The sequence below is a fragment of the Anastrepha ludens genome, chromosome 6 (genome assembly GCF_028408465.1).
Source record: "Anastrepha ludens isolate Willacy chromosome 6, idAnaLude1.1, whole genome shotgun sequence".
Lineage (NCBI taxonomy): Eukaryota > Metazoa > Arthropoda > Insecta > Diptera > Tephritidae > Anastrepha > Anastrepha ludens.
In genome coordinates this window covers 25,117,883-25,129,935 of record NC_071502.1, presented here as the reverse complement: position 1 = coordinate 25,129,935, position 12,053 = coordinate 25,117,883, and the positions used below count along the sequence as shown (strand labels likewise).

At 40.5% G+C, this 12,053-nt stretch overlaps 1 protein-coding gene across 1 annotated transcript; it reads right to left on the bottom strand.

The window, feature by feature from the left end:
* Window positions 1–3,870: 3,870 nt before the first annotated feature.
* Window positions 3,871–5,988, bottom strand: LOC128865914 (E3 SUMO-protein ligase ZBED1-like). Its single transcript, XM_054106322.1, has 3 exons — window positions 5,813–5,988; window positions 4,127–5,739; window positions 3,871–4,062 (listed from the first exon to the last, which is right to left on the bottom strand). The coding sequence occupies exons 1-3, from the start codon at window positions 5,844–5,846 to the stop codon at window positions 3,871–3,873; spliced, it is 1,839 nt and encodes a 612-aa protein (XP_053962297.1). The 5' UTR covers window positions 5,847–5,988.
* Between the last annotated feature and the right edge of the window lie 6,065 nt (window positions 5,989–12,053).

The window sequence follows — 12,053 nt, the reverse complement described above, 5'->3', positions numbered from 1 at the left end:
GTTACGCGTTTGGAGCATCTGACTTGGAATCTCGGGCTTATTTTTTCGAACAGTGCCTGTGCTTGTCAAACGATGTTCTTTCAATAAGTGTAACATCAACGGATAACTGGTAAACCAGTTATCAAAGGTGACATTGCGATTGGTTTTGGAAATTGGAGCCACAAGTCTGTCCACAACATCATAAGCTTTGTTACTGAGAGCGTAAGGGCCTGTTGGTTGTTTTCCTGGGTAAATTTCAAGATTGATGACGTAAAACGACTTTGCATCAACCAAGGCATATATTTTCAAGCCATATTTGTTTGGCTTATTGGGCATATACTGGCGAAAACTGCAACGGCCTCGAAACGATGGAAGTTGTTCATCTATAGTTGTATACTCAGATGGTGTATAAACAATTTGGCAATTTGCTACGAACTTCTCGAAAAAAGAACGAATGGCAGCCAAATTATCAGTAGCTTTTCTTTCGCTCCGAGTATTCTTATCATCAAACCGTAAACAGTTTTGAATAAATTGAAATCTCTTCAAAGTCATCGTTGTCCTAAAAATCTCAACCCCTGATCCATCACTTATCCACAGATCCTTCAAATTCAGCTTATTTGCTTTGAACTGTCCTGCAAGATACAAGAGACCGATAAAAGCCTTTAATTCTGACGATGACAAGTCTGCCATGATATATTTCTTTACGTGACTATTTTCACAAGCAGTTCTCTTCAGATTTATTTGACTATTTGTATGTAACAATATTTCTTGCAAAATCTCATCAGTAAGAAAGAGTTTCCAACATTCAACAGCTGTCTTTGCATTTTTGCCAATATCTTTTACGCCCTGCCTTTCCCTTATAATGTTTTCTGATCTCGTACGCACGTTAGACCTTTCTGGTACACTAAACCACTTTGTACCATTCTTTCCAGTAAAATATGGTCTGTTATCATTGCTTTCACGTTCTTCAGATCCCTCAGCTTCGTTTTCTTCCTCATTCGGTAATCCTACCTCTTGTTCCGAATCACTTTCAGAGCTTCTTTGGCCAACATTATCAATTTCGAAGTCACTACCAGAATCATCACAAGAATCATCCTGATCAGCTGCTTCGAAAACCCTCAATAATCTTCTTTGGGTTTCTTCGTATGACATATTAATTATTTAGCTGAAAAAAAAAAAAATAAAAACTAAAATATAACGAATATAAAACAAAAAGTATTTACTCGAATTTGTAACACGAAGCGTAAGGTGGGTGAAACTTACCCGGCCGCAACTTTGACAACATCTAAACACCTCGCCAGTCGGCGGTCAACTGCGGCATGAAACACAACGAATGCCTACCTCCCCCACCGCAGCTACTCAGACGCACAACTTATTTTGACGTACGGAATAGAAAATATCAAACGGTTTATTACAGGCTGGGTGAATTTCACCCAACCTTACGCTCGCCGGGTTAAGAATCGGACAAAAGTATTTTGGGCTGTTGCAATACAACATGTTGTATTTACAACATAAACACCCGGTTTAATTTCCTGATTTGGAATTAAAATGTTTTCTTCTGCTGAAGACAACTCTATTTTGCGTATCACTTGGGATCTTGCTGGTAGAAGTGTCGAGTTGGTACCAGAACTAAATGTTATTGGGACGTAGACAGGATACGTTAGGTTTTGCGGTCTAATTATAAACCAATCCTCTGAACTATTGTAATCTAATTGGCAATTAAATCTTTTTATGAAATCTAATCCTATTATTCCATCGCAGGGGATTGCGAAATCTGAATGAAGTAGATGAAATTTGTATGGAATAATGTATTTGTCTGTTTGTAATTCCATCGAGACTAGTCCTTTGGAGTTTATTACTCCTTCTCCTATGCCTCGAATGTCAATAATTCTATTGATTTGGATGTCATGAAAGACATCAGAATTTTCTTTTATAATTGAAATGTCTGCACCTGTATCAATCAAAAATGTTATCTTTTTATTTGTTGCAACATTTTTGAATGATACGAAATTGTTGAGACTTAAGTTAACAGTATATATTTTATTATTTAATTTTGTGTATCTGGAGGTGTCTGGGAGTTTCCCGAAGTATTTTGGGCAACTCGGACATTATTGTTATTATAATTATTTCTGTTTTGGTCGTTGCCTCTGTTAGAATAATTTCTACCTCTGTTATTACCTCGACCTCCTCTATTGTTATATCTGTTATTGTTATTATTATAACCGTTGTTTTGGTAATTACCTCTTCCTCGGTAATTACCTTGGTTACCTCGATAATATCCATTTTGGCGCTGTTGGAAGTGCAGTACAGTATTTGACTGTCCTGTTGCTTCGGTACAGCTGTTCACAAACTTGGATATGGCATCATTCATATTATTGAATGTGCCTGCCTGCATGATAAGTTTTACCTTATCTAAAGCGCAGTTCTGTGTCATGGCCTTGACAGCAAGCGTTGTGCTGTATTTAGTGGCTAATTCAGGTGACAATCCATCACTGATATAAGCTCAATGTATTTTTTTTTATTATAATAATATATGAAAATTAAAATATATTGGTGTGCGCACTTGGGAGCGCTGTCGGTCCTCGGTGGTGTCCTTGTCCTTGGCCTAGCTTGTAACGCTAGGCGGTGCCGGTGCTGGTCGCACAGGCTGCTGTGCAATGTTTGCACGTGTAGTTGCAGAATGGGCTGTCCAGCGGTCCCTCGCAGTCATCCGGGCACTGTCGCTTGTATTCTGGAATAGCTGTTGGTAATGGAGGTATTATTTTCTTTTTCAAATTTTTAATCTGGTGGTAGGTGATAGATGGATTTTTGTTTTTATTTATCAATTGCACTAGTTGTGCTTCGTGAAACGAGCGCTTTTCATGCATGGAAACAGAATCGTTCCATGCTGGCGGGTTGGCTTGATTGCTCAACTCTTTGCTGAGACGGTCAATTTCCGACCTCAGTTTTTGTTTTATTCCGCCGCGCTTTTTTTGTTTCTTATTCCTATCCATCTACACTCTACTCACTCAGATACTAATTTTGACATCCACAGCTATCCCTCCATCGCCGTCGTCTGTCGCTGACTGGCGTCCCCGTTTTTTTTTTTTTTGTGTGTTGTTGTTGTTGTAGCTGTTGTTGTCCACTTTGCTTCACACCTCCCACTACGACTTTGGGCACTTTAAGTATTTTGGCCAAATCATTTGGTTGAAATTTAATTTTGTTGTATGTTGGCGCGCGAACGTTTTAAACGAAAACTAAAAACTTGTCACGGTCGCCATGTAGGAAAAAAGGTGGTTCGTTATCTTCAAACACGTTTACTCTTTGTATTTTGATATGGAACTGAATCCAATCTTTTATTTCAAAAATTACTTAGGCTAAATACATGCTGCTTATACATAGAGTTCTGCCGCTGAGAGCAGCGACAGAACGGGAGAGCGTAGTATGCATGTATGTATGTATGTTATTGTATATACATGCAGAAGGCATATATATAATGCGCTGGGACGGAACGGTCGAAGCGTCAAAGTGCTTGCACTGCAGATCCCACGCTGCAGGCCAGTCCGCATAAGTGACGGATCATATTGCTGCACTTTAGAGCTGTTGAAACATCGATGTTTGACCACATCGATGTTTCGATGTTTTTCAGAAAAAAACATCGATGTATCGATACTACATCGAAGTAATATAGTACATTTTTTGATTCTCTATATAATATATATATCTTTATTAAGGATAACATCCTTTTTCCAAACTTAAAACTATAAAACAGAAGTTCAATCATTCAACTTAATACTATAAAACAGAAATTCAATCTTTTAAACTTAATACTATAAAACAGAAATTAAATCTTTCAAACTTAATACTATAAAGCATAATTCAATCTTTTTCAAACTTAAAACTATAAAACAATCATTGCTGTTCAGAGATCCACTTGTTCCGATTGATAAAAAGTAGCATGTCAACATGTTTAAACTGAAGCGAACTTCTTTTTTCGCTTACAACGATTCCAGCCTTACTGAACATACGTTCGCTTTCTGTCGAAGTTGCTGGAACGCAGAAATATTTTTTGCAGCAATGCTGAAATGATTTATCTGATGAGATCTGTAATAATAAAATTTAATTAATACACATATTTAAACGCTGGAATTGACAAGTAAAATACAACCTTCCAATAATCTAAAGGGTTGGAGTTTGATTCCAAATTGTCTAGATTAAAATATTGACGAATTGACAATATGGAATCCACTGTATTAGTTTTATGTTTCAAACTTTTGTTTTTTTCCAAAAATTGAAAAAGGGATGTCTGCGATGTGGAGGTTGATGTTGGCAGGCGTGGTTCGTCGCAAGGGCGAGACTTCTGTGCGTTGAAAAAAGAAAGCTCGTTTTCCAAGAGTTTTTGAGCCTCAGTGATGTTAAATGGTGAGTGAAACGCTTCTTTTTTAAACCGAGGATCTAGCAAAGTTGCCACTCGAGGAACATTGCGAATTTCATATTGCAGTAGTCTGGACGATATGCCCTCCAATAAGCAATTGCAGCTTTCGCGACCTTCAACTGTTTTTAGGTCATTTTTTAACAATTGCAAATTATGCAGAAGTCCGCAAGTTATAGGAATTATTAATGATACCGTGACCAACGTTCGCGAAGAAGTTTGCAATGTTGCACATTCAAAAGGTTGCAATAAAATTTTTATGTCTTTTAAAATTAAAATTTCGTCAGCCGAAAACGGGGCAAGTCCCTTTGGGGTTGAAAGAAGAACACTGCTTATAGCATCATTTGTTTTAAGAATTCTTTCAATCATATGAAATGCGCTATTCCATCTTGTAGGACATTCTTGCTTTAAACTGTATGGCTTCTCTGTATTTTGAGCTTCTTTAAACTTGGCGTAAGCTACTGTGCTTTTCTTAAAAAATCCCACAATACTTTTGCATTTCCCCATAATAACTTTTATTTTCTCTTGATTCAGGCATTGTTGAACTATTAAATTAATAACATGCGCAAAGCATGGCACATGTCTTTTTTGCAATATCTCACATGCTTTTATCATTGTTCTTGCGCTATCGGTAACAATGGCTGCAACTTTGTCCATAACTTCCCATTCAATTAGCACTGCACATAGAGAGTTCGCAATGTTTTCTGCAGAATGATTTTTCTCATTCTGTAGCTTACTAGTCGAAAGTACTGCTGTGCGAAGTTTAAATTCTGGATCTATAAAATGGCAAGTTACGGTCAAATAAGCCTCGTTGGCTCGAGATGTCCAACAGTCGGTTGTCACAGCGCAATATTCCACTTCTTGCAAAATGCTTTTCAGTTTCATTCTCATGTTCATGAATAAATTATTATAACATGTTGAAAGCAATGTTGATCGTGAAGGCAATTCGTATCGGGGATCCAAAGCATTTACAAATTGCTTAAATCCCTCGTTTTCTACAATGTAAAATGGACGTAAATCGGAGCAAATGAAATTTAACAATGCGCTGTCCAAATCTCTCTTCCGTTTCGATGAGGCTTCATATTTTTTATCCAAATAAGCCGCCATATGTCCTGAAGCCTTTGGCAACTCACTCACCGTTAACGTTGGGTGTACCCGCTTTAAATGTCCCGCCATGTTGGTGGTGTTTCCGCTGGTTTGATAAATTTTACCACATTTTAAACATTTGGCAGTCTTGCCATCCGAGGACTTATTAAAAAAATTCCACACATTGGACTGACCATATCGCGCCTTTTTGGCTTGCGGCTCTTCCTCTTGCTCTTTTTCTTCAATGGTTGCCGCACTACAACCTACATACAAATGAGACAAAACACAGAGGTTAACTTGTAAAGAAGGCATCAGTTAATATATATATGTACATACCTTGCCCATTTGAAGCTCTAAGATATTTATGCATTATAACCACTGCCTGCCAACACCAATAACTCCAAAAATAACGCTCTAGCTTTTACTGCGTTTTTTTCTCAGTGATGGAAAAACTGGCAAAAACATCGAACATCGGAGAAAAAACATCGATGTTTTTTACGAAAGGAGAAACATCGATGTATCGATACTACATCGATGTTTCGCACAGCTCTACTGCACTTATATATTTGATTGTATAAACATAGCAACAAAGTGTCGCTATGTTGTGAGTATGGCATATGACCACTTGATGTATTGTATACTCTACAATACTGTGGGCATATGCTTATTAGGCATACAACATACTACATTACATCCACAATGTAGCGTCACTCGAATAGCGGTAAACACTCGCGGATATAGCACAAAAGAGAAATCTCAAAAATTTATGCGCTTAGAACACGGCACGTCTGCACTGCTCAACAGTCACAATGAGAATGAGTAGATAGGGACAGTGGTGCGAATTACCTGACCTCAGCGTGAAATTTTCTGCAAGTGGTGTCCGTAAAGTCGACGGGGTTTCCGAAATAATGCTTTCATCTTCCACTTCGATACCCATTTGGATTACCTAAAAATTTACACACCAGTAAGTTACATTTTAAAATACACTTCATGCAATTTACCTCCTCTAGTGAAATATTTTCAGCTGTTGAATCGTGTCCATTCATATATTCTTCCCCTATAAGAGCAGACACCCGTCTCTCGAATTCCGTTAGGGGCTCCTCACTGTTAGGCCTGTTTCCGGTTAAAGCTTGTTGCCTTCGCCGATTTCGTGCTTTGAACTGGTGCGGCTTTTTAAGTCCCGCCATACCTTTTTAGGGAAATGATTAACATCTCTCTACTTTTAAGTAATAACACAATATTTTCTTACCGTTTGCCATTGATTGACTGTCTTCACTGCTCCACCCAGACTATTTAACTTTGTTGCTAGCTCGCTCCACTTTTTGTCGCATTCGAACTTACCATGGAGGCTGTGGAACCTAGATCCTGCTAGACCCGGGACTTCCATTAGGTAGTCAAGCATACGATTTAGCTGCTCGGGTGTGGCACGGAAGGTGGGATCGGTGGTCGGGAATTCACGTCGCCAAGACGCCACGATGTTAAAGGGCCGCGGTAGTAATATAAACCCAAAACGGAACCACAGGCTGGTACCGTGCGAAGAGCGAATAAAAAAACCGTTACCATCAAAGAGGAAGTAGTGCGTTGTTTGAACTCTTCGACAAGTACGGAGTCCTCCAGATCTTTCGACACCGTCGTGGGACCGCCGATTTTTAGGTGGAGACCACTAAAGATTTCATTTAAGTTAGTTTTCCGCATCTGTTCTTTGTTGAAGGTATTATAGTCAGAAATGGTAGATGGGCTGTTGTATTGCCTCATTGCGGTAGACATCAATTTCTCCAAAGCGTCAGCGCTCGAACCACGGGTACAATATATTAACGTTCGGCGGTGACGTGAGATTGCAGTGATAGCTTGATTCACGTTGTTATAGATCTCTATGTCGTTAGTTTGTTCTCTAATAACGACAGTGTGGTCAAATGTAAGTCCCTGAGCTTCGGTTACTGTCAAGAGTACAGCATCTTGAATGTTCGCAACCTGCTTTTGAAATTGTTGTTTTTCAGCGCGAGTAAATGTCATATAGAGTGCACCGGGGATCTTAGGTAAATCTGTATTACGTTGGATCGACATACTTTTATCAACATCGTTAAAGGTAAAGAGACCATCATAATAATTACCAATGGAATAAACGACATCGGTAGGACATCGGTAGGTCGCGCAAAGTTGTGGGAGTGGTGTCGCGATTCGCCACGGTTTGGTAATTTGAAGAATCCCAATATGCAGACGGTCATGGAAGGGGATTTGATTCTGGTCACCAACCATAATGACGTGAGTAGCATTAAGAAACATCAAAGTGGCGTAGACAATTTGTCCAGGGTGGACCATGGTTGCTTCATCAATAAAAACGCGTTTAACATCTTTGTCTGGTCGATCCTGTAACATAGCGCTCGCTATAGTACGTACGCGCGAAGAAATTTTCCGGATGAAGCGTTCCCGAGAAAATTTTTCGCGGAAGGACTTCTTCGTCAGCATCTGTGCGAGTTTCGATAAAATTTCTGTAGCTCCTGCTTTGGTAGCGCTTAAAATGGCGCAGTCTTTTATTGAGAAGTTATTTAAAAGAAAATGGGTTTTTCCGCAGCCGGGAGGTCCATTCAACCATAGATAATGAGGTTGATCTTCGGGCCGCAAGATTTTTCCTTTCGTTTTCATAAGTTCAGTATCTGCACAGATCAAGCCCAGAGTGTCTTTTGCGTCTGCAGGCACCATAAAAGATTCCGTTTCTTCGTTATACGGAATGAAGGTGCCGTCAAAAGCATAGGTAAGTTTTGAGAACTTCCGGCCCCACGAATCGGGGTACAAAGGTTTTCCGGTTTTTAAGTAGACTAAGTTATAACCGGCACCAGTGAGCTCAAGGACCCTCTCCCCTTTCAGAAGCTGTTCATAAACTGGGAGCAAGGTTAATTTCAAACTATCGCGTATACGGGACTGGTAACGGAAGAATTCTGTTGCTGCAGCAACAGCCATATCGCGTAAGTTCGTGATCCGATTCACATCGATGTCAAGGACGGGGGAAGTTGTGTCCATCAAGGTCTGATTCGGGAAGGTTGAACGGTAAAAATGTTCCGATTCATGTTCAACACCATCCGCACGGATCATTGCACATAGTTTCATTAAGGGAGAGCTGATGGCGTAACCATTCGTCATAAAAGTAAAACGTAAACAAGTCTGCCCCATCACGACGATTGTGAGGAGTTTATAGATCTCGTCACTACAGAGATCGAAAAGTACGTGTATGTGTCTTTTTGTGGAAAGGCAGTCGAGTTTAGAAAGAATGAGAGTGAGGCGTTGAACCCAATCGTTATAATCCCGGTTTATACAAATAAGAGGTATTTGATATTGGTCGTTCGAGAACGACCTCTAAAAAAATTCAATAAATCGTTGTCCTCGGGTTCACCACTTTCGTCATCTATTTCAGCACGCGCAGTTTCGGCCATTTCTTCGTATTCTTTCTCGTCTTGGGTAGGCGCTCGTTGCGTAATATTGTTAATCTTTTGGCGCCTATAGCCTGACGTGCGTTCTGAAGTGTTATGCCTTTTCCGAGCCCCGTCTTGTGTAGAATAGCCCTGTGGCTTTCCCCAATTGGTCTGTTGTCTTAACTTGGACATCGAAGGATCAACGTGCATGGGTTGAGCCTGATACTTTGATTGTGGCTCTTTGTCATTCGCTAGCGTTTTAGGGTCAGCTTGCTGTGCCCTGCTTTGGCCTTGATTTCCCACAAAATGTGGATTTCTTTCCTGGCCCCTGCCTTGTCTAGCTTGGTTACGATTGCCAAATCTAGTATTATCGCCGCTATGGTTTCTTTCTTCAATTACTTTAGCATAAGATGCAGCAAATGCGCTTCTTTCGATGCTATTTTCAGCCTCACGGGCCACTGCTAATGCAGATGGCAAATCCTTGGGCTTCGCTGGGATTACTAAAGATTTTAGGGGCCTCCTAAGTCCTGCCATGAAAGCGTGTAGTGCATCGCCTCTAATTTCTGCACAAAGAATGGACGCAGCTTGCTCGTCATGAGTCATTACTATTTTATTTGTGACCAGAGTGAGCTTCTTTTCTACCTCATCGTAATATTCCATTAAGTTTAGGTCACCCTGCCTAACCAGTTCTAGTTGCTGCCTAAGTACGCGCAAGGATGTTTTGTCTGCGTACGAGCAGTCGAGCCTAGCGATAATGGCGTCAAAATTAAGCACTGTATTGTGCGACGTAAGGATGGCACGAGCTGGACCAGTTACTTTGTTTTTTAAAATGGCCACAGCCTCGTAATGCGCCTCGCTGCCTACGTATCTTTTGAAAATCTCATATGCGTCTATAGCCGCCTGTCGCCACGACACGTATTCCTCATGATTTCCATTGAAGCTAGGCACTGATTTTACAATGTCTAACTTCACCTCACATCCCACACTAGGGTCAATTGTTACTCTCTGGTATGTTTCAACTTGTGGGGCCTCTATTCTTAACGCATTAACCTGACCTCTAACTGTTTCAAGTTCCGCTCGGAACTCGTCTTTTAGTATCCTCTCTTGTTCGAGGAGCGCACTGTTTACCGCACCTTCTACTAACGCTTTTAGTAATGCCGGCTCCATTCCTAATTGACCGTTTCTTCCTGGCCTAAATCCTATTTCTTGCTCTTCGTCACTGTCGTAGTCTATTTTTATATTTCTATAAGCCAAAGTCATGAGCAGCCAATGAAGCGAAAATATCAACTTGTTTCTCTTTTTTTTTAACAAAAAAACTGCACTTGCACGTCAATAATTTCGCGACTATACCGTAATGCTCACTTTCGCATTGCCAATTTATTCACAATTTTTTTTATTTAAAATAGTTTTTCATCAATACTTTTTCTAATTTTTACCGAACATTCACGTACATGTTCTTGTTTAGGGCCATGGTGTTCCTAACTTAATAGATATCGTAAGATTATCTAATTCCAGTTTTAACTCTGTTGGGCGCCAGTTATATGTGGTTCACTTTCCCTCTGGAGCAGTGATGATGCCTTGGTCCAGCGGCGGGTGTTGCTGACACGTCTCAGCTACTTCTTGATTCTAATTAGCTTTAGGATGTTTAGGTTGGGAGACTTGACTTCGTCCCCCTTGTTGGACTATTGGCCTTGTGGCTCAACAGTGTAAATCAATACATCAAATATTAACGGCGGCGTGCCGGAGTAAAGTCAATCGTTTTTTATTAAACAATTGTCTGGACAAAAAAACTGATTATAAGAATGGAATGAATAAAAGACTAAAGCTAAGTACATAAATGGAAATATGAATCTAAACCTAAATACATAATAAGTACATAAAGATCATGCCATGGGTTTGTGGTCTGTAAAACCGACTCAGCATATTTCCGATCAGAATTCCAACGCTTGCGACACAACAGAAACGGCTGGCCGTTGCTCCGACTCACATTATTTTGTTTATGTTGCATATGTGGTCGGGTTCAGCGACATTGTTTGCGCGCGGGTTGCTCGGTGAATTCATTGCGAGGGACGTTCGATGATTTGGCTGTTAACTTACAGCCACAATGTAGCGTCACTCGAATAGCGGTAAACACTCGCGGATATAGCACAAAAGAGAAATCTCAAAAATTTATGCGCTTAGAACACGGCACGTCTGCACTGCTCAACAGTCACAATGAGAATGAGTAGATAGGGTCAGTGGTGCGAATTACCTGACCTCAGCGTGAAATTTTCTGCAAGTGGTGTCCGTAAAGTCGACGGGGTTTCCGAAATAATGCTTTCATCTTCCACTTCGATACCCATTTGGATTACCTAAAAATTTACACACCAGTAAGTTACATTTTAAAATACACTTCATGCAATTTACCTCCTCTAGTGAAATATTTTCAGCTGTTGAATCGGTCCATTCATATATTCTTCCCCTATAAGAGCAGACACCCGTCTCTCGAATTCCGTTAGGGGCTCCTCACTGTTAGGCCTGTTTCCGGTTAAAGCTTGTTGCCTTCGCCGATTTCGTGCTTTGAACTGGTGCGGCTTTTTAAGTCCCGCCATACCTTTTTAGGGAAATGATTAACATCTCTCTACTTTTAAGTAATAACACAATATTTTCTTACCGTTTGCCATTGATTGACTGTCTTCACTGCTCCACCCAGACTATTTAACTTTGTTGCTAGCTCGCTCCACTTTTTGTCGCATTCGAACTTACCATGGAGGCTGTGGAACCTAGATCCTGCTAGACCCGGGACTTCCATTAGGTAGTCAAGCATACGATTTAGCTGCTCGGGTGTGGCACGGAAGGTGGGATCGGTGGTCGGGAATTCACGTCGCCAAGACGCCACGATGTTAAAGGGCCGCGGTAGTAATATAAACCCAAAACGGAACCACAGGCTGGTACCGTGCGAAGAGCGAATAAAAAAACCGGTACCATCAAAGAGGAAGTAGTGCGTTGTTTGAACTCTTCGACAAGTACGGAGTCCTCCAGATCTTTCGACACCGTCGTGGGACCGCCGATTTTTAGGTGGAGACCACTAAGGATTTCATTTAAGTTAGTTTTCCGCATCTGTTCTTTGTTGAAGGTATTATAGTCAGAAATGGTAGATGGGCTGTTGTATTGCCTCATTGCGGTAGACA

Coding starts and splice junctions, on each gene's coding strand:
- LOC128865914 (XM_054106322.1), bottom strand. CDS start 5,846: ATGCATAAATATCTTAGAGCTTCAAATGGGCAAG. Junction 5,740..5,812: donor TAGAGCTTCAAATGGGCAAG/GTATGTACATAT, acceptor ATTTGTATGTAG/GTTGTAGTGCGGCAACCATT. Junction 4,063..4,126: donor ACCCTTTAGATTATTGGAAG/GTTGTATTTTAC, acceptor TTATTATTACAG/ATCTCATCAGATAAATCATT.